Consider the following 23134-nt stretch of genomic DNA (forward strand, 5'->3'; position numbering starts at 1 on the left):
GTATGACTAGTCACTAAGCAGATGATGTTTTTGTTAACTGAGAATTAAGTGAACAGGAGAGCAGCTAAGAAAAAGAAATAGTCACTAAAAAAGTATTACTGGACATAGGTTTGTGCATATGGAAATACACATGCACACACACCTAATTCCTTTATTGGTTTGTCCTGGGTTTATGCTAACTCATTCCTCAAATAAGGATTAATATTTAGTTGATTTTAAATCTGTGACCTGTCCTCACATGGGCTCAGATATGCACCAGTACTCACAAAAGCAGGGGCAGGTGTGAAGTATGAAGCACTCTCACTTTTAGGCCACCTTGTGCTCTGGAATCCTACCCAGATTTCAGTGTTCTGCTCCGATCACTTCTGACGTCAAAGTGGAGCATACTTGGCCAGCTGCCTTCAGCTCATTAGTGCTTCCAGGAAATAGGGCACCTAATAGCAGGCCAGTGCTACTCTGAGCTTCTAAAGCTTGTTTACATCTTTATGTTGCACTACCTTATGCCTGAACTTCTGAATTTCAGGGTCTGGCACGTTCCAATTTCCCATGTGATGTCTTGCACTCCCTTTGGAAACAGAAAACCCAAGTGCTAATGTCAAGATGTTGTCCAATTCAGAAATTGGAAGTGAGACTTTTATTAAACACAGACTTTACTGTGCTTGTTAGTTCTTTTTACAGATGGTCTGTTCTTCCCAAAGTCACAAGTATGTCATCCAAATTAAAGCTGTGCAGGTGACAATCCTACAGAGCTTGAGTAGCTACTGGAGTGGAACCAGCCAGCTGATCTGGAGGATAATGCAGTAATGTCATGTTGTGTTGTTGGTTGTATGAAGAGTATGTCCTGTGCCTTCCCAGCCTTTGTATGGAATTGTACAGCTGAGATAGTGTGATGAGTCTTGATAAGATCCTATGGCTGTGAGAGTTAGCTTTTTCATGGAAAACATCCTTTATTATTAACTTAAATATTGTCCAGAAGTATGACAGGCTAGACACTAGTTTAATTTCTGAGGTGAGGATGGTGGGGTATGGATATTACATGATGCTGTGTGAAATGAGAGTTCCAGCTTTTCTTGCTGCTTGCATTTCAGAACAGAACTAATTCAGTTAGGTGTCAGTCATTCCATGGGTTTACTGAATTCTGGGTGAGCACATTTTCATGGCACTGATGCATGGTGGCTTTGTGCCTCACCTCACCCCATCACAGAGCCTGCATGTTGACAGGAATGGGAGCCTTTACTGATGCTCTGGGAGGAGTTCTGTATGCAAACTTGAGAGTGCCTGATCTCCTTGTGTGTGCTGTTTGGGAGTAAATTGGGATGATGCAGGAACAAGTTCTGGGCAGCTGGGAAATTACCATGAAAGATGTGTTTCTGTATTCATTAAGCTGCTGTAGGAACCATAATATAAACCCCAGGATATTGTTGGCCTTCTGGGCTGCAAGTGCACATTGCTGGCTCATGCTAAGTTTCTCATCAGCCAACACCCCCAAGTTCTTCTCAAGGCTGCTCTCAATCCGTTCTCCACCCAGCCTGTATTTGTGCTTGGGATTGCCCTGACCCAGGTGCAGGACCTTGCACTTGGCCATGTTGAACTTCATGAGGTTTGCACAGACCCACCTCTCAGGCCTGTCAAGGTCCCTTTGGATGGGATCCCTTCTCTCCAGCACATGATCACACCACACAGCTGGGTGCTGTTATTAATTTGTGTGATTTGCTTCACCTTAACAGTGGAGCTTTGAAGTTTTAGTACTGCCTTGTCAGTTCATTAACAAAACAAAACTAAGCACTCATAAGAAAAAATAAAGAACCCAGAAGATCTTTCAGCATAATCCAAAAGTTTTTAAACACCATGCAGTGGAAATACCTAAATGTACATATATATTGTTTGGTGTCAGGAGCAAGCAGATACATGGGTGCACATTCGTATTTGGAGGTTTGGCAGGCTTTAAAATATGCCTATTCAAAATTGATTAGATATATGTATTTCTAAAGGAATAATTTACTTTAGCTACTGGCAGTTTCATATGCATTTCAGGTGATTCCTTTTGCTCCGTGGAGTAACTCTTCCAGTGCCCTTTGACAGAGTTTTGGGCTTGAGTGATTTAGGAGATGATGACTATTCATAACTGCTTTGTAACACTGTTCTAACAATTTTCAGAGGTAGACTAAGATATATGTCCTTGAGTTAACAAATGGTCAGATCCTTAAATGCTGCTCTGAAAACTTACCCAGAAAGGTGCTGGCATGAATTGAAATTATTTTGATATATTAATCAGACTCTAAAGTTTGATGAGATGCTTGGTATCAGGTAGCTGCTTTCTGTACCTGTAAATGGATATTAACCCGTATTTCTATCAATGCAGAGTGTGGTCTTTATTTAACTTGAAAAATAAACATTTTAGAACAACCCAAAACTTGAGAAGTCTAAAAATGCATTTGTGTTACTAGTGAGCAGGCCAGCAGCCATAGCCCTTCCCATTCCAAAGGTGATCCTACTGGGGAGTCAGTGCAGGTCAAGGATAATGCAGCTTGGAAATGGAAGCATAAATAGGTCCCTACAACTAATCTGCTGTGCCACCCTCGCTGCCTTGTCCCTTCCTTCAGAGACAGAGCCGATTTGTGGCCGAGCTGATGGTGGTGCCGTGGGTGGATGGCTTTGGTAGCATGCCACAGTGTTTCTAGAAGCAGTAGGAGCAGCAAGGTTTCACCAGGTGAATGCAGCTCCCAGGTGGGGAAATGAGGGTTTTTTCCTCCTTCAAGGAAGCAGCACAGACCACCACTGTAGGTTCTTGGCAGCAGCACCACAGCTGCTTTTAGAGCTGATGCCATCTGCCAGCCCTGAGCTGACTTTCAATCTTCCACAGCCTCCGCTCTTCTCTAATGGTAAACAGCCTACAGATGTAGAGTCAAAATTGTGGTACAGGATTAAAATATTAGGGCACTGTTGTTTGTGCCAGTTCTAATGCTCCCTGCGGGAAATAGCAGAAAAGGCTTCATCTGATCAAAATTGAAAATAGTGATCGGGTTGTCAGGATTTTAGCTTAGTGTCTTATGTAAGTATTCCTGTATGTCAGAGCAAATCTCCATGGAGCACTCTCTAGTGTATGGGTGGGGGGTGTCAAAAATACACGGGTATAAGACAGCTTAATAAAATTAATTATTTACATGTAAGCTAAAAATGTGAGAGGTTCTTAGATCTGAAGGCTGTTAGATTTTTTTTAGTTTGAAATATTCAGTGAGAGCAGGATGACTAAAGCAGAGCTGGAAAATACTGGAGGATCACATGAGGGCTAAAAATACTCACGCTATGACAGGGAAAATAACCAGGGCAGAATGAACTGTTTGTGCATGAATGCATTATATATAATGTGCCATCGAAAAGCCAATTGCACAAGAGAAATACTGATTTTCTGTAGGGAAACAGTATATCCTGCTGTGACAGATGTGCTGCAAATTAATTTTGAGGGATAAAAATACTCAGTGAGTCCGGTTTTTATTTTAGCAGCTAGTGATACAATTAGGACCCCTGGGAGACTAGAGAACTCCTAATGCTTTTTTTTTCCACCAAGACTTGCTACCTTTTTCCCCAGTGGCAGGCAGTAGCTATTGGCAATGGCAATTTTTGCTCACAGTGGTGCAGTGCTCCAGGACAGCGTGGCAGAGCTAGAGATGGAAAAAGCTGCAGGGTGACAAACTGAGAGTGTTTTCATCCCTAGTTCATACAAGGCCAAGGAATTGTACTAACTGAGGGGAACAGCATGTGCAGTGACAGCGCCGGCCTGGGAGGTAAAGTGGCTCAGCTGTAACACAGACACATCTCCCCTGCCAGCATGAGGAGAATTTAATTTTTAAATCCACTGAGCTCGAGAATTTAGACCAGGAGGCAACGTGCTTGCAGTGCACGAGCCAGGGCCTTTTTTCAAGAGAGATGATTGTGTTTGGAAAAGCAGTGGTGAAAATGGCTATCTTAACTTTCAGTGTACCGTGGGTGTGGTTTCAGTGTCTGTGTTGCACAAATGTTTGCACATGCTTTCATTTTCCAACATGCATTTCTTTGCAGTTTTTTTTCAGATTTTCCTTTTGAGACTTTCTCCTTAGAGCTAACCAGACAGTGAGATTTTAGAAAACGCAGGTTTTTAAGAGCACTTGAAATTTTAAATTTTGTTCTTCTGTTAAGCCTGTGGAATTGTTCCATCCATTGCATACTTAAAAATATTTCTAGAGCAAATAGAGGTTTCAGTTGAGAAGAAACTGAATTCAGTCATTGATTATTTTAAATAATAAATAAATATTGGTTCTTTTAAATCTAGAGTAAAGTCTTCTTTTCTATGGGGGAAAGGCTTTGGTTAGTTTTGGTTTGGTTAGTTCCCTTCTATCAAATCTTGTATTAAAGACAAATTAAGGCAGTCATGCCATCAGTAAAACTTTTTCATTTGACAAGTGGCCTCCACTGGATTTTCTTACTTGGATAGCTCTCTTGAAATTGTGAAAGTTTCAAGTACTCATACACGCTTCTCTTTGCCAGCTGTCTGGCAGAGAGGATGAATGCTGAGCTCACCAGGCTGTACTGGACCGGCAGCAGTGAAAGTTCGAGGAGCTGAGAGGACAGCAGGGTCCTGCCAGCCAGAGGAAGGCAGTGCCACAAAATAATTAGGACAACTGCACTGCAGCATGTTGGGATTTGGAAAGTCAAGTCAGATTTTGTCTGAGGTCATTTAATTCCCATTAAGTATCATTTGTCATCGCTTATTTCATTCAGTGTCCCTAAATTGAGCATTTTCTTGTGTCCTGGTGTAGCTACAACAATAAGAGTGTGTGAATATTAATTAATCTACTGTTCTTGCTCTCTTGGTTTAGGCGGGTGGAGAGTTTTTCTTTAGCTTGTGAAGAAATTACTGTGGCCTCTTGTTGGGTTGGGTTTTTCTTCTGTGGTATGAGTCAGGAATATTCATTTTATGAAGTCCTTTAATTTGACTAAAATAGACTGTGAGTGATTCCCAAATTCCACTGAAGCAGTGGTTGTGTGGGCTCAGCCAAATCTTGTGCTTGCTCAGGGCTTCCATTGCTTTCCACACTCTCCTTATGCACGTCCACACTGTATTCATGCACGTGTTTTCTTGAAATTTTGCATAAATATTTAACAGCATACTAATTACTCATATAGCTTCAAGGAAAATTTCTCTCTAAACGTTAAGTAGGTCTCTTGTTACAAGACTGTGCCTGTGATGTAAAGAGAACAGGAATTTGCAATACAGCTTTTTTGTACCCAAAGCTGCACAGCGCCAACATCCACTGTTTTATGTTGCAGAAGTTTGCATCTGCTTGTAGAACTTAGGTATTTAGCAAAAAGAATAGTGAAGCTGAAACTGTGTGGGACACATTTAATTATGGGGGTTTTTTTACAAAAAAAAACTAGTAATTGTTTCTGGAGTACCACAGATGGAAACCTCTAATGCATTTCAAAGCTGGCTCATCTTAATTCAGTACAAGAACAGAATAATTTGTCTTTCAGTTGTGAATTTACTTTTCTCATCTTCTGCTAGTGTTATGTGGGCAGGTACAAAAAGTTATCCAGGTGCTAATTGAAACAGCTGCAATACTGTTTACAAAAAAAATTCTATCTGGAATCCTACACTGACCTAAAATCAGAGCATGCTGTCACAGAAGTTCTCACAGAGCAGTGGAGGTGGGAAGACACCTCTGAGATCATCCTGTCAAACAGTTCTGCTGAAAGCAGGGTCACCTTGAGCTGATTGCCCAGAACCATATCCAGTCACATTTTGAGTATCTCCAAGGCTGGAAATCCCTTAACCTCTTTGGACAGTTTGCTCCAGTATTTGATAATTCTCAGAGTGGAGTTTTTTCTTATGTTTAAATGGAATTTCTTGTGTATCATTTTGTGCCCATTGCCTCCCATCCTTTGGGGATCACTGAAAGGAGCCTGTTTCCTTCCTTCTTTGCACCTTCTCTTGAGGTGTAGATAAGATCCCACTTGAAACCTCTCTTCTCCAGGCTGAACAGACATAGCTTTCTGACTTGGCTTGTATGTGAGGTGCTCCATTCCCTTAGTCTTTGTGGCTCATTGTTGGACTCTCCAGTTGACCCATGTCTGTCCCATCCTGGGGAGCCCTGAACTGAACCGAGCATTGCTCATGTGCCTCGCCAGTGCTGACTAGAGGGGGAGAATCCCCTCCCTCAGCCTGCTGATGATGCTCTTCCCAGTGCAGCCCAGGAGGCTGCTGGCCTTCCTTGCTGGAAGGGTGCTCTGCTGGCTCATGCTCAGCTCGGTGCCCACCAGGACCCCAAAATCCTTTTCTGCCACAGTGCTTTCCAGTCTTTTGGCTGCCAGCATGTTTTGGGGCATGGGGATGTTCCTTTCCAGGGAAGGGCCCTGCGTTTCTTTTTGAACATCAGCAGTAAGCTTGAAGAGGAATTAATAATGGCAAGCAGTTATGTTGCAAATTACAATACAATTTTCTCACTAATCAGGGAAAATAGATGATTGTTGGATACTTTTTACCTAAAATACCTGTATAAAATTTTGTGCTTTCTCAGAATGTGAAAACGGGTCATTTATAAATATTTTCATGGAAGAAATGATGTTGGAAAGAATTTAAACTGCTTAGGTTATGTAGTCCCTCTGAGCCGTGCATTAGGAGTTATTCCATTATTGCACTAATTGACTGCAAAACCATTGCTCAACACCAAGTCATTAAGTCTATCAAGATCTTTTGTCTCTGTTCAGATATCTGGCTGTTTCAAGTACTTTGAATTACTCTACCGGCCAGCATCCTTTAATTGTGTTATGAAATTAGGCTTCTGCTGGAATGGAAGCTTACTTCTGGGCTGATTATAAAACTGATGCCTTAGAATAAATGTGCAGTAAAGCTTTTTTTTTTTTTTTTTTACTTCCAGGGAATTTTAAGTTAGAAATCCCTAAGCATTCTGTGTTGCTATTAAGCTCTATTCAGCTGTCGCTGATACCTCCTAGTAACTAGTTAGCTGGTTTTTATCTGTGTTACTGAAATTGGAATATTGTGGTCATTTAAGAGCTGATCCTGAGCAGTGGAGCAAAAGTTGATTTCTTTTGATTTGTCTGGACTTTATAAAGCTTAGTGGCACTTTGCTGTAGAAATTCAAAGGGCTTTGTTGTTTTCAAAGGAGGGCAGAATATGATGCCACATATCAGTGCTGCAGGCACTGGGGATGAGGCTTGCTCAGCACACTCTGGGAGGGCACCTCAGCTGCAAATTAGAGAGAATACCTGGGGATCAAATGTTTGTGCCTGCTCTTTCCTTAGCGCTCTCTGTACCAGCTTTAAAGTATTTACTTTTCAATTGATACCCTGAGCCTGCATCTTGTAGTTGTAGAATACAATAAGAAGTAAATGTTGCTGCTCTGGTCATTAAATAACTTGAGAGCCAGCTAGAATGCTAGAGTCAAAGTGATTTTATTTCATGTTCGCATTCTTATTGTGTATTTTGACACTTGTTTACTTCTGTTTATCTGCTAATCCAAATGAAAATTATTTTCCTGGCTTTGAGAACATTTCAGCAATCCTGCTCTAAAGCAGCTGATTTTTACTTAGTTATAATATGGGCTGAACCTAGAAAGCATTGAAGGCAGAAATGCTAAAGTTGAGGCAATTTAATAAAGAAAAATAGCAGCAAAAGATCTTGGCATTTTTAATGTTTTTCAACAAATTATTTATTCTTTGCTGATCTAAGTATGATGTGAAAGCCTGTGTACTATATCTGAAATATGCTAGAGAAGAGTTTGTGTATGCAACAGACATGGAAGCTATTGGACTCACCAGTTTCTAAAAGAAACAAAACCAAAACTAAAAACACCAAACAAAAGGGGAAAAAATCCACAACAAAACGACAAAAAAACTCTCACCAGAACGCTTTTTTTCCCCCTTATCTGTCTTATATTAAAGAGCATAGAAAAGGAGGATGGCTGTCTTGCACAGAAATGTTTACACATGCTAACTGAATTATCAAGTTTGTTTGTGTTCTGTTGGCTTTAGGTGACCCAGTTAATACAGAGTTATCCATAGGAGTGGGAGGAGATGCTTGCTACAGAGGGAGGCCTGTGACTAGATCAGGAAAGCTTAAGCTTGATTAAATAACCCATTGGTGCTCTCCTTTCCCATCACTTTCCAACCCCTCCAATGAACCACTGTCACAGTTCTAGGTCAGTGAGCCTCTGTGAGCTCCACAGTCTGGGCATATGGACAGCCCCACAGGCTGCCTCCTTGCAGTTTCTTCCTAGTAATGGCACTTTTTTAATACGCTGGTTTTACAAAGAATTGCTTTATTAAAGCATTGTCTGACACTGGGGATACATTGTGGAAATGACAACTTAGAACAATTTGTGGTGTGCCATAAATTAAGCAATCCTATGGGAGGAGCAGCTGGCGAGGTGTGGGGTAGAAGGTGGCTGCCGAGAAAGCCTGAGCAAAATCCCTCTGGAAGTGCTGAACAGTAAGCTCAGAGCTCAACTGGGAGCTGGGTGCCTGCTGGATTCAGGCTGTCTCCTGCGTGGCTCAGGCTTCAGAACTGACAGCATTTGATGGTGGAGGATGGTGTGAAGCCTGTCAGCACATTTGGACAACTGCGTTTTGCTCGCTGTAGGAATCAGTGATGAACATGGGTGCTGCCGAGCAGGACCTCTGATTCATGTCCCTGCTTAATAAATCAAAGAGGCCAGAGAGAGGCTGGGTTTCTGTTTTGTCTTCTTAAGCAAACCAGTATCAGATGTCCATCCAGTGCATCTCAAATTTATTCCTTGTTGGAGGGAATAAGGAAAAGGCTGAGTCAGAGTGCACTGCTTGTGGGAGCTGAGGCAGGGGGAGAGCTGTGAGCCAGGCACTCGTGTTTGGGCTGAGTGACTGTAAGGAACAGCCAGCATCAAGAGATGAAAGATGGAGAGGCAGAGCAAGGCATAAGGAGCTGGCTGGGAGGCTCCTGTGACGGCACTACAAACCCTTTCACACAACTGCTGCTCTGCTTGGGCATTTATGTGCCAAGTCATCGTGGAAAAAGAGTATCTGTATGCACTCATTACTTGCCATTTTTGCTGGTGAAGATGTTGCTCCATATTCTGGCAGCACAAGTAATTTAAAAATAAATAGGAAAACCTAAGGATATCAAAACACATCTTCTGCTCACTGTGGCCAACTGTGAGTTCACCAATGGGTTTAGTTCCGCTCTGTCTGAGTTTCAATGCCCTTTTCTTGGGGTGGTTTACATTTGACAATGAAAAAAAGCACAGAGGCAGTTTAGCTGACTTTATTTCAGCACTGTCTTTCTCCAGGGAAATTGAGGATAACTATGTATGTTAAGTAATAGGCTGGGGGAACGCTCTCTTAACAGCATATTTTTTCTTTCTGAGCTGAAAGCTGCTCAGATCTAAGGGAACTTTTGATTCCTGGTGTGATGTTGTTTATTTTGGTTTTAGAGTTGCCTCACTCTCAGTAGCAAACTCAGATTGGTAGGAAATATGGTTTTTCCTTTCCCAAGGCATAACAGCAGTGGAATTTCCTCTACTGTCACCTTGAAGTAAGAGAGAGGGTGGATGGCTGTAAAATCAATTCTTGTGTTTCAGTACCAGGTTAATAGGAATGCATTTATTACAGAGATCAATCTTGTTTAATGTTTACTTATTTACTGTGTTTTTCAGGTGCTGCTAAATCCAGTCCAGCTTCTAAACCAGGATCAACACCTTCTCGCCCATCTTCAGCAAAAAAAGCTACACCAAGCAGCTCGGCATCCAAATCAGATAAAGATTTGGAAACTCAAGTCATACAGCTCAGTGAACAGGTAAATTTGCTTTAGGCACAAAAGTAGATGCATTCACTGTCACAAGCAGGCATGAAATCTAATATTGTCTTCTGATGAATGATGCTCTTCAGAATTATGAAGGGACAAAAAGTGGAAATAGTTCAGCTGGAAAGAAATAAATTTTAAAAAAAGATTTATTGTGAAAAATAATGTCTGGCAGAGATGACTGATTTTTGCCAGTGTTTTTTAATTATGATCTTAGGAGTGACAGGTAAATCTTGCTGAAGCATGATAATTTTATTAGATGTTGAAATATATCTTTTATTTCACCTGGATAGGAAAAATCCAAATAGTGTCTTTGCTCTTGTGTATTACTAATTTGAAATAAATAATTTAATGTGCCACTGTGGAGAAAATTAGCCTGTTTGTCATACCAAGGTGTTAAGAGATTTGCAGTTAAAGTGAGACTCGATCATTGTGCTCTGCTTTCTGGAAGGAAGGTGTTAAAGAAGTTAACACACCATTTTCATTTGAAAAAGTGATCTACCTTTCTGAGAATACTTAGTTATAAATAATGTTTTGTGATATAATTTGAAAGGTTCAGAATTTCTGTAATGTTAGGAATGTAAGGGCTTCGTTTTTGTTTATGCTCTGGAGCTTTACACCATTCTCTCATTTCTGAACTACAGGAGTGTCTGCTTTGGACAAGAATAAATACCTGCATCTGGCTAAAGACTGTGCTGTCAGAATGGTGTAAATGCCACTATATGAGGCCTGATCCCTGTATTTGTCCTTGGTGAGGGAAAATGGAAAGGAAAAAACTCATATTTTAGGGTTCCTGACAGCTGCATTCAGGAAGCAGTCATTATTCTGGATCAAGTATAATTTTCTGCAGTTAAGGGCATTTCAATTTCAGACTTTCATTGACCTGAACAGCAATGATTTCAGTTTGCTGGGGCACGGTTTGCATGTTTTTGATGAGTCGTACACTGAAAGGTGGTGGATGGATAGCTGCATCCCAGACATGGCATTCTGTAGATTCAGGGTATTGTTCTGAACAGCAGAGAGCACAACAGGGTCCACCAGCTTCCCAAATGGGCTCTAGATTGTTGCTGTAACAGAAAAGTTTTTAAATGTTGCACAAGGAATGGATGTATATATTTTTTCATGGAATCCTTTTTTTTAATCAATGTCAAGCAGAGTTCAAGTGTCAGCTTAATGCAACTTAAACCACAACATTTGTACTCAGAAGTCAGAATGTGTTTCCTTCAGGAGGAAGACTTGTTTGGCATCTGAGCAACATAGAAACATTTGATCTTTACTGAAACAGACAGTCACTATCATATCCACTGCTAACATATTCCTAGCACGTTCCATGTGTGAAAACCTTAAGCTTTACATACAAATAACCCTGAAGCAAAACTGATGATTTCCCCCATCACAGAAGAGAAGAAGAAATTTTGAGGATATGAAAAACTGATTCCTTAATAGCTAGTTTTTAAGAGACATCATCTAGCTAGAATGGTTTTTCTTAATGCTGACAGCATTTGGTATCTCATTTCCCACTAATGGATACTTGTAAACCATGGCCATATTACATGAGCCAAAAAAGCTATGATGCAAGCAGCTCTGAGCCAGGTTTTCCTGACCCCCAGTGTGAATATGCTGCAAGAGCCAAATTGCCTGTTTTTTACTGCTCTGCAGCAGTTGTGGAGATGAAGGCAGCAGTCACCGTTACCGTGTTTCTGTGTTGATTATAAGTGCTGAATTGTGTCTTGGATATCAGAGTCCTATGTGGCTCTAATAGTTTTTTCATTCTTTTCATGGATAGCAGCTGAGGGAGATGGAAACATCTGAACTTCCATGCAATATGTAGCAGAAAAGTTTAATTAGTGGGGATGTCTGTACACTTTGTTTTACCATATTTTTAATATTTTTTACCAATTATTTAATAATATTTACCAATTTTTAATAATTGTCCCTAACATTTGCCAGTTAATGGCTCCCTACAATCTCAAAGTTTCTCTTAAAATCGTCTTCAAACTGTGCCAGTAAATTAAACTCCAAAATTAAATTCCAAGGATTGTCACTCTGCACTGGAACTTGATTACCCATAGCACTGAAATGACTCTCTCCCAAAGTGTGTCTGAGTGCAGCTGAAGTGACAACACAAACCAGGGACTATTGCATACAGAGAAGAGACTTTCATTTATGGAGAATGGTCCCAGGAACTATTATCTGTGTGCTGATACACATGTAGTTTCTGCAAACAGCATCATTGTGGCTTTTTGTCTACAGCTGGGCCTAATCTGCAGCCTGGCTCTGCAGCCCTGTGAGTATTCATGTACCACTAAGTGCCACTGGAGACAAGACCAGTCAGTAGGAACTGCTGCCTTTGCACCATTAACTGGGTTGCAGAGGAGTACCTTTGGTCCAGAAATAGAGCATGGGAGGTGATGTGAGCTGTTCCTCAAGTGTCAGCCTTTTGGCACGCTTATGGAAGGAAAAAGTAGGATGCAGATGTGCAAAGTATCTGAAGAAATATGGATTCACGTGGCACAGACAGGTAGCTGGAACTGAAGGAAAGCATATCTAGTTTGGTTATAACAATGTTTACTATATACAGTAGTTAATTAAGTCCGTGCATATGTTTATATAGTTTAAGGATTTTGTTTCTTTAAACAGCATGAATGTGAGAGAATAAAAACAGGAGAATGTCTTCACAGTAAATAGGTCAGAAGGGGAGATAGTCTCAGCTGTTAGCTGCCAGTTTTTCAGCTGAAGTTCATTATTTTCCCAAGCTCTAGCAAGCACAGAGCAAGAGATCTGGAAGCAGTTACATTCTTATTCTGGCTGCATTCAGGCGTTGCTCTCAAGCAATATGCTATGGCAGTTCCAGAAAGGCACATCCTAAGTATGAGGTCTTCATCTATAGACCAGAATATTGTAGAATCTTGTTTCATTTTGCTATTCCTACTTCTCTAAAAAAAATAGTTAATTTTAAGATGACTGGTCGTTATATCCATAATGGATTCAAACTGTCAAGGAAGACTTGAGTGTCACACTTAGACAGCTGGTCAGAAATGAATTAGTGCATAAATTAGATGACCTGAGATCCTGCTCTGATAACAGGTCAGTTCTGCTGCTTGGTGCCTTTGAGAATGCAAAGGTCAGAAGAAGGCATCCCTAGCTAAACAGTCATGGAAAAACAAACTGAAAGGATTTAGTAGGCTATCAAAGCATTGTTTGAACTCTGCTGGTATTTTTACTAGTGAAGAAAATAAATTAACTTGCAGTAGGACTGGCAACACAGAAGTTTCTATTAAATCGTATCAGTTCACTGAAATGTAGTCTGATATGATTTAATTCATTTAGCATGTTTTATTTAGAAAATCATTTGTATAATTGCAGGCTTTAAAATGTGAATGTTAATTTGGCTGTAGTTGGATGTGATTGTGGTCAGTGTGTTTACTGTAGAAAGCTTTATCTGTGATTATTTCTGTTGGTTTTTACGCTGCTATTCTCTGCATTTCCGAGCCACTTAGATGTTATCCTGATTACATATACCCCATTAGATAGAAGTTTATATGTTATGCTCCCACAAAACCTTCCTTTTTAAGATATATATGTATAAAAATATATTGCTGCATCTGTTGTGATTTATACAAAACCTAATCATTAACAGCTACATTGCCCATGAATTATTTGCAGCAGTCCTAGAGGTGAAATTGAGGCTGACAGTGTAGCTTGAAGACTCTTGTGAACAAGGTTGCAAGGAGAAAAACACTTGGCATTTGAGAGAATTTGTTGGTAGAAACAGCACATCAGTCAGAGCAGGTAGCTCATGGTGCACCCAGTCATGGCAGCAGCTCATGGTGCACCCAGTCATGGCAGCAGAGTGATGAAAAAGAGTTTTGTAAAATGTGGTAAGTGAGGAGGCAGAACAGTAGAGGTGGAAAACCAGCATAGCAATAGCATATTTTTAACTAGAGGACCTTTTAATTTCCTAACTAAATTACATTTTAGTACATTTTAGGACTATTTCTGTCCTCTGCTAGTTAAATGTATTTTTAGGCAAGGAGATATTGTAGGTTTCCCAACAACTACACATTTGTCCAGGCAAAATAATGCAAGTACTGAGCTGCAGGTTTTATGAGTTACCACTACATGACATTTCTGGCAGCCCTGTTAGGAGACATGGCTTAGGTAGCCCTGATTTCTGCACTGCTGCTTTGAGCTTCAGTTTTTAAAGAGTGCTGAGAAAATTGACCTTTAAGGATCAAGGTTAAGACATCTGCAGGGAGAGTAGTGGTGGAGCCTGAATCTCTGTGGAGTAAGGTTTGGTTTAGCACTGCAGAAAGAAAACTGAACTTCATTTCAAGCTATGAAATGAAATATGTATTTAAGATTGCTCTGCTTACAAAATTTTAGATTGTGTTCTTTTGTCTGTAGTGCACCTCAAAACTGATGCATCATGTCTTGGTTTATATGCAGGTACATTCATTAAAACTTGCACTTGAAGGCGTGGAGAAGGAAAGGGATTTCTACTTTGGCAAATTAAGGGAGATTGAACTTCTCTGCCAAGAGCATGGGGGAGAGAATAATGACCTTGTCAATCGGCTAATGGAAGTCCTTTATGCTTCAGATGAACACGTAAGTTGAAGCTAAATGGTTTTTATTTTAACAAAAAAAGCTTAATTGCGTAAAATTTTATTGGTGTAGTATTGGGTCATATCCCATATTTAGAACTGCAGAACTGTAGCAGCTAGGATTCCTGTGACTCCTCCCTCAAAAGGAGGTTTGCATTTACAATTGCAAACAACAGACTTTTTAGCTTGAGGGGAGGATTCAGGTTTGTTGCTTTTCACTGCTTCAGTGTAGGTTTTGTATTTTGGGTTTGCTGAGCTTTATCTAAAAGGGGAGGGTCGGTGTCACAATTTTAAATTGACTTCATATGGTTCTGAGCCTTAGTTTTGTTTTTTTCATCTCCCCCTATGTGCATGAAGTCTTTTACTCATGTTCTTTAATGTGTTGAAAATCACAAAAATTTTGGCAGAGGTGCTGTTCGCTGTCTACAGCTGTGAGCCTTCTCTGGCCCATGCAGCAGTTTTGGAAGATGTATGGTGCAGGTTGCCAAATACATAATTATATCTACAAAGATAATGCTCTTTAACATTTTTTATCCTGTTGCTATAGGCAGAATTCTTCCTTGTGCAAATCAAATAATCCTCTATTAGCAAAATTTCAGAAGTGCATTGTCTGCAAGATTAAGCAAGAATCTCATTGCATCTTAGATTTAATGGTGTAGACACTGAACAAAGCAAGAAGCTGCAAAGGGTGCTGGTTAAATTCCTCAGAGACATTCAGGGATAATGATTCAGTGGAGATTTAGCTGAACTACTCCCATTCATGTTAACCAAATCCCTGTATGGATTGTACTGACAATTGACCCTTCAGACACCAGCGGAGGAAGGCTTTGGCTCCAGAGTGTACAAGCGTCAACTTAATCCCTTGGCAGCACTGTGGTCCCATAGGTTGTTCTTACATCTGCTCCCAGAAAGCTGTTGCAGCAGCAGTCAGCTGACTTAGTTTAATATCAAAACTAGTGCTGAAGGAGCTACTAATTCAACATACTTTTTCTAAAAGAGGCTAATGTAGGGCCTAAATGTTTGAAAGTCAGGTGCAAGAGAACAAGTTTGAAGCTAACAGGTGCCACTGCTCAGATGAGAAGTGACAAGGGAAAGAGGATTTGTTCAGCAGTGCAGAGTGAGTGCTAGAGAGGAAAAGGAGGAGGAAACCATTATTTTCATAGGAATAAACAATAAGACAAATTTGCCAGGCATGTGATAACAGGGTAAAAGTGTTACATATATATAGTGGTCAGAGAAAATGTCTTCTGGATTCAAGAGCAGTGATTTATTTATAAAGCAAAGCCAGAAAAATCCCTCTTCACCCCATACCCCTACCACATCTATCTGTCTGTTGGCTTAAATAGCAGAGTGGTTCCCCACCAAGGAATGCATTTGTTGCTTTTCCTTCTGCAGTTTTCCTTACTGGCAGAACACATTACAAAATGTTCTACTTCAGTCTGTTTCCCAGTGTTTTTTATCTGCTTCTTCCCCCCAGTCCTTTCTCTGTTGAAATCATCATCCATGCCTGCATGTGAGCTACATACAACTGTGCTTTCATCTAAAATGTGGTTACTGTTGGAGACTGGGTGTGTCACTGCAGCAGGAGAGCACTGCTCCTCCAGAGAGGAATACAGAGGCCATTCCTCACACCATTTTTTTTGCTCCTTTCCGTGGGAGATTTGATCTCCACAGCTTAACCTTGCTGAGGAGTGACTTGCTGAGGTGACCCAAATGCCTTAGCACTAAACCAAAGACTGTAGTTTAGTGCTGGTTCAGATCCTGCCTACTTTTTGGTTTTGGACTTCACTCTCTTATTGCCCTGCTTTGCCCTTCAGATCTGGGTTTTTTTTTTTTCTCTCTCCCTTTGTAATGAATTTGTCCCAAGTTAAATTCCTTATCTTGCAGTATTTTGCAGGTTAGTCCCTTGGTAATAGCAGTTTGGCTTTCCTAGTCAAGCCAAGAGGCTGTTAGGTGAATTGTGTACAGAATGATTCAAAATGCAAGTATAGAGTTCAGTCCCTCAAATAATCATTCTCCAGATGTTTGAATATTGTAGTATTGCATTGAAGAGATTTTGATCAGGTTCATGTCTTGGGGTAGGGAATGAGGTAATTATTTTTCTCAGAATTTCAGTTAATAGTGTAGTTTCAGTCATGTCACCTCCTAAACTTCTGTTTTGTTTAACTCAGTAAGAACTAATTTTTTAAGACTGAACAAGCTTTATTTATTTCTTTTTTTCTTTTTTCTTTTTTTTCTTTTTTCTTTTTTTCTTTTTTTTTTTTTCTTTTTTCTTTTTTCTTTTTTCTTTTTCCTTTTTTTCTTTTTCCTTTTATATTTACTTTTTTTGCTTGATTTTTGAGCTTGAGCAGCACAAATATCAATCCAGTTGGTTCCTTCTCTTTAGAGCCTTCCTTTTCTTTTCCCTGTTATGATTCTGCTTAAACTTTATCATTATGTCTCTGCTTAAGCAAGAGGAATAGCATATCTTCTACTGTCATGTCTGATCAGTCTGTAGACCTTTGTACTTTTTAATTATGAATTGGTCATTTGTAATCCTACTCCTTCATCAAAAATATCAAAGTTGCCAGAGAACAGTGCTCGAAGGCTACATTTGAGTGGTGGAGAGACAAGGCGCCTACTTTTCGAGCTCTCAGTGTGTAAAGCACTTGGTCACGTAGAAGAGCTTTTGCTTTCCTGCACAGGCTGTTGTGGTTCAGTTCATGTAGAAGCTGGGTTGGGTATCTCAGTTGCTTTGCTCAGTTTCCCAGAGCAATTGCTCAAAATGCAGCTGGTTTGGTAACTTTCTGCTCTAGCAGCTTCTATATCTGCTGCTACTTTTGGAAAAGGCCCCCACCTTCCCCAACACTTTCATAGTCTTAAGTCTTCAGTCTGCAGGCACATCTGAATAGTTTGAAGCAGATGGGTCTAAGGGTCAAAAGAGACCATCTCTCAACATGGGAGACAGAGATGACCATGGTCATGTGGCTCAAGCCAGAAGTAAATGCTCTAAATAGATCTTCCACTACTTTCCTTATTAGGGGATGCTGTTCAATGAGATTCCACAGTCTCAAAGTAATTGGACTCATGTATTTATACAAGCTGTACATACTCAAAAACATGTCCCAAGTCTCAGAACAACTTCTAAGGTGGTTACATCATAAGATTCACTATTTCCATTAAAAAGAAACCTGGCAAAATAGGGGCCACCACTCCTCTTCAGAGCTGTGGAGTAGATTCCACTCCCTGTGTTTAGAGGCTTTTCCTATTGTATGGATGAGAGGAAAGCACATACATGACCCAGAAAGTCTGCACAAGTGGGCTTTCTAACAGTGCATCCCATCAAGTCATCACACACAGGGCCTGTGGAGCATGTGCATTCCAGAGCAGGTCACCTCAGCACAGAAGGAGGGTCAGGACAGATGGGGTTAAGGCAACATCACTCACTGCAGCTAAAGAAGCTTCAGTTTTCTCACCCTGCAGGGCAGGGTCATGTTCTCCCAGCTGTCAGCTCCTCCCTGTGAACCTCCTGTTCTCTGCACATCCTGAACCTTTGCAGCCCATCACAGGAGCTGCAGTTTTTAGGTACTGCTGACAAAGCTGTTTTGACATGATGTATCTACTGTATGTAATAAGGGCATCATTTCCCCCAAAGGGCCAAAAGGTGCTTAACTTCAGCTGCCCTGACTGATGTATGACTTCTACCTGAAAATGGCACCTGAGTGATAGAAAGCTTGCTTTCAATTGAAATTGGGCTGTTTCTGTATGTGGTAAATGGATGACTCTTCCCATTGTATCAGCAAATGTTAGGAACCTTATTCCACTTTAGCTCTTTAGATAAATATTTAATGCCAGAAGGGAATTAGTTGCTTTCATAAGCTGCTCTGGACTGTTGTGGGGAGACTAACATGATGGCCTTCCTTTTCTTTTGATTTTTGCGTCATATTTGAAAACTTAGCAGTAGCAATTTGTTAAAGTTTGTTGTTCAACCCACTTGCATCTAACAAAAGTTAGGAAGCCAGGCGAGTTCTGCAGAGGTAGCCCACTGGGGATGCTGGATTTTGAATGGCAGCTCAGTGTCCTGGAAAAGTGTTTTCCTTTGGAGCTGCCTACAGCAGAGCAGTACTAATGCAGGGCAGAGCATACACGAGAAGGATCTCTTCAGTGAACTGTGCTGTGGAAAGATGGAAAGCACTTGAGAGGAAAGCTGTAAATGCAGCTGTGCTTAATGGCAGTCCAGAAGGGATGCTCTAAAAGTCAGCCAGACTTTTTGAGCTCAGATAACATTGAGGTCAACTCAGGATAGTAGGCCTGTTGCCTGTAATTTGAAAGTTGTTCAGAACTGGTGTCACCTGCAGTGAGGATACAGCCTTTCCTTGTGTTAGGGATTCATCTTCCAGTGGGAATGTATATTCAGAGAGACAGCTTTGGATAATGCTGAGCATAAAAACAATGGGAAGTGATTACTTAGTAATTAGTGATTACTTAGTAATTAGTGCTTTTTACAGTAGCTCTGTAAGTCAGTGAATATGGGGTTCTTTGCCCCAGCCTCCCCAAGAAAATGTGTTTGCAAGTCTATGGGAGTTGGCATGGGTGTATTATTTTGGGAAAGTAATATGCCTGACCTCAAAAAGGAGGCTGTGTTGAATTTTTCAGGCAGGTGATAGTAAAAGTGTCTTGTCCATTTAGTGATCTAAACCTTGAGAGAAGATTGTGTGAAAACTATGGTGGACAGGTTCAGAAAACCTTGGACAAGCTGAAAATGGGAGGACATCAGGATGGCATACCACTATCTAATTATTCAGTACTGCATATGCCTCAATTAGAAGTAAAGAAAGTACATTTTAATGTAATACTTGCTTTCCTCAGGCAACAGCTCATTTTGTACTTCCTTGCATGAAAATTGTTAAGTTTTATGCTAAAGTGAGCACCATGGGGTAAGATTACATGAGGAATGCTTTCTGCTGAAGAGTGTTTTGGGATCTTTTTCTCCCTACAGGAGAGCCACACAGATGAGCATGAAGGTGAAGAGCAAGTCCATGAACAGCCCCAGCAGCAGGATGAGTACTGACTCACGCAGCATCTCTGACAATTTTCGTTTTGTGTGAGAACTTTCTTCTGGAGAATGGAACATGTGCGGCCTCAAACTTGAAATCAGTTCACTCCCAGTCTGCCATTAACATTTATGTACAATAGTGAGTGCCAGCCAACCACTGCATTCTGTACCAATACTTTGCCAAGATGCATTTGCAGGCGTCTTCTTTCAGTGTATCTTCCCAAGAGGTTGTAGGGCTACATCACCTACTATACATCACTGCAACGTCACCACTTGGCTGCTTGAGATTTGTTCTGATCTTTAAAAATATATATATTTATTTTTTTTTCTTTTTCGTCTTAAGTATGATACACTTGTAACTTGTTCTAACATATTTATATTGGCATTTTGTGTGGCAAGGAGTTCTGTACCACTAGCTGTGTCTCTCACTTTGTGGTGCTTTTGCATTTTCTAGTACATCTGCCTTGGGGCATCAATTTGGCCAAACAGTCAAAATAAAGGGATACAGTGGATGTCATACTCAAGCCATAATGATGAGGTTGTGTTGTGGAGGAAAACGCTTGTGTTGCTCACATTTATTCCTTTCCTGCCTTCACAAATGGAAGGCAGAGCATCTGTTTCACTGGGAGATTTAAACCCCTCTGTTAGAAAGCTGCATGGTGTGTTTTTTGGCTGATTTCTGGAGGAGCAGACATCCACTTACGCTTTTTGAAAACCCTCCCAGTTTCCTAACTAGTCAATAGACATTTCCCAGCTTTTCTTCCTTTCTGAGGAATCCAGTCCCAACCTCCAGCTGCACCTCTACCTCCGCAGAGCTCAGTACTGAGGGAGGAGAGAAATCTCCTTGACACAAGTGTAGCTGCAGGACACAGTCTGTACCATCATCCTTGGCTTCCTACTTCTCAGAAAAGGAGAAAGTAGGCCAGCCATTTCTTTCCACTTTCTTTCCCCTTTCCACTGCCCCAGCCATACAAGTCTAGAAGACAGAAATTTTGTCACTAGTGCAAAGTATGGGGGAAAACAGCAACAGCACCGGCCCTGAACCGTACCCCAAACTCCCCTGTAGGTGGATGGTGGACACTTCACAAGTTTAAGGCTGCTTCTAAAGCATGGAGAAGCAGTGAGGAGTCCTCTTGGAGACAGGGCACACATCAGAAGGGGACCATCTGACTGAGGGCACTGAACTGGTTCTGCTCTTGGCTGACCTTCCTCCTTCAAAGCCAGTGTGGTGCAGAACCACGTGTGCACTGGAGATGTCTGCAGTGGGAGTATTCCCTTCCAGTGTGGTCCCATGGCCCTTTTCTAAATGATGGTATTTTGTAAAGAGAGGTATGAAGTATAAAAAGCATTCCTTGTTCCTCTCCTACCACTGCACATTGTAGTCTCTCTGGTTATTTAATGCCTGGTATTCACTCACTTCATTTTCTGAGTTCTGGTTTGTTGTGCTGATTTAGCAGGTATGTGGAAGTCCCATCCCAATTGGAATTCACTGAAAAACTCCACAGCCTATTGAACAGCTAAATCATTTTAGGTGCTCATAGGCTTCTAAAGCGTTAGGTCCCCAGATTATACTTCCATAGAAAGGTTTCCAATATATCAGCCCTCAGGCACACACACATGCACATGCAGTTTTCCATTCCTAATCAATCTTCTGCAGCTAAGTGGCTCTTAGTTAAATGTGAGAACCCTGCTGTTGTATTACACCACCAACAATATATAAAATGCTGCTGAGCACCAGAACAGGTATTTCCAGTTCCTTGATCCTCCCCCTGCACAGCAGAAGAGTTTCTGGACCCTGCAGGCTGAAGTTTTTCCGGCCCTGCACCCAGTATTGACCTCACATCCTACCCAGTGATAAAATCAAAGTACTGCAACCTGCAGGCCAGCGCTTTCCTCTCCCGTTTCAATTGGTTACAAATAAGGTCTGGTTTATAAAATAGTGTTTTTTCCAAAATAACTATTTCCAAGAATCACCACAAATGGGGGAATTGTCATTTTTGTTGTATTTGTGTTTATTAGAACATATGTACTTATTACAATTGTCATTGTAATAAACAGTAGTTCTTCATAATACTGTTGAAGAGCAGTTACTAATTTTTTTCCAGACTCCAGAATGTCCTTTAACCTTTATGGGATCTCTGAATGGGGCAAGGAGTTTGGGATCAGGCTATAAACTTAATTTCATCAGCACGTCTCTGCTTACTGGAGTTCATCCTTCTGCCACTACTTGAGCAGGTACATGGAGAGCACTTCAAGGGAAAACATTTTTCTGAAGGTGCAAATGGTTGGGGTTGCTGAGCTCCCCAGACAGTTCATAGCCAGGCTGTTGTGCCTCTCTTCTTTTCTCTCTTTTGAAGCACATATGGAAAAAAAAAATTTAAAAGCTGAACTTCGTTTCCTGAAAATTCCTTGCATCCTGTTTCTGGTCTGAGGACCTTAGCCCTCTCACTGCTTGTATCAAGGGGGGAGTGACTGATGTAGGGAGCCAGGGCAGTGCAATTCTTTAGGGGCACCAGAAATGTGGCTGTGCTGAGGGGAGAGCAGTGTTCTGAAAGGGGAAAGAGTTGTCCTTCTCCCCCATCCCCTGTGAGTAACCCATTCTTCTGTTATGGTTTTAATATGCATTTGTAATTACCTTTACTAAATAGCACACCATAAAGCTTTGGTTATATATTAAATGTAAACTGAAAGGAATGTAAACATATGTATTGTTAATTATAAATAGATAAGTAATGGCATAATAGATACAAAAAAGTCTTATTCAGATGTATCAGTCATTTTACATTATCCACAAACTGTCGCATGATAGAGTAGATTTTTGTCTGAATATGTGAATAACTTGACTTGCGTTTATCTTTTTACATATTTAATAAAAAAATATATGTTAAAATCTGTCTAGCTCTAGAGACTATTCAGAACATTCTAAAATAATAATTTTCTGGATTAAATACATATTTTTGATTCATCAGGGGCTGCATATGGGAGCAGGAAGAAAAAGGCAGCTGCTTTAAAAACCCAGAAGTTCACTTACCCTGTGTGTGTGTGGATAGCATCTGTTTTCCCAAGAGCTCAGCAACTGTATTCCCTTTTATAAATCAAAGCAGAAAATGCATGTATGTATGTGCATGTAAACAGCACATTTTTCTTTATGGTAAATGCTTTCAGATTTTGGAGTGCTGACTGCCTTGGGTATCAGTCCAAAGCAAAACTGGCAGCAGCCAGGAGGCAAAGAGAGCACTACAGAAAGGTACCAAAGCTCCCAGTGGGCTTCCTCGCAGTGGCCAGGTATTCAGGGATGAATCTTCAATGCAGTACCTAAAAGTTGCCTAGATTTTAGATTAAAGTATGAGGTTTTGTTGGGAGAGAAGGGGGAAATTCATTTTAGTTCTCACAGCTCTGGTCTTTTGTAGCTGCTCAAGCACAAGAGTTCCGAGCCTTGGATCAGGTCTCTTTTCCTCTGTGTTGAAGTGACCCTGTTGTGAGCCACCAGCCTGCACCCCTCTGCTCCAGGTATCCCTGGGCCTCTGACAAAGTGGGGGAGGACGAAGCAGGGACCAGAGGAGCCCATTTCCAGCCCAGGCATTCAAACCTGGGAGAGAAACTCATGTTTAGTTGCTTTTCATAAGACCAGGAGGAAGGCATGTCCTTGGACTAGTGCAAATGCTC

General features: G+C 40.9%; 1 protein-coding gene across 4 annotated transcripts in view; it reads left to right on the forward strand.

Moving 5' to 3' along the window:
• The window catches only part of MAPRE2 (microtubule associated protein RP/EB family member 2), a 97712-nt gene extending 76171 nt beyond the window's left edge, over positions 1-21541 (forward strand). For all 4 annotated transcript variants that reach the window (XM_053938245.1, XM_053938232.1, XM_053938238.1 and 1 more), the window contains 3 exons: positions 9684-9823; positions 14279-14437; positions 19412-21541. In XM_053938245.1, coding sequence (XP_053794220.1) covers positions 9684-9823; positions 14279-14437; positions 19412-19483 — 371 coding nt within the window. In that variant the 3' untranslated portion in view covers positions 19484-21541. The remainder of the gene's footprint in view (positions 1-9683; positions 9824-14278; positions 14438-19411) is intronic.
• Positions 21542-23134: the final 1593 nt, after the last annotated feature.

The sequence above is a fragment of the Vidua chalybeata genome, chromosome 1, assembly GCF_026979565.1.
Source record: "Vidua chalybeata isolate OUT-0048 chromosome 1, bVidCha1 merged haplotype, whole genome shotgun sequence".
NCBI classification, from domain to species: domain Eukaryota; kingdom Metazoa; phylum Chordata; class Aves; order Passeriformes; family Viduidae; genus Vidua; species Vidua chalybeata.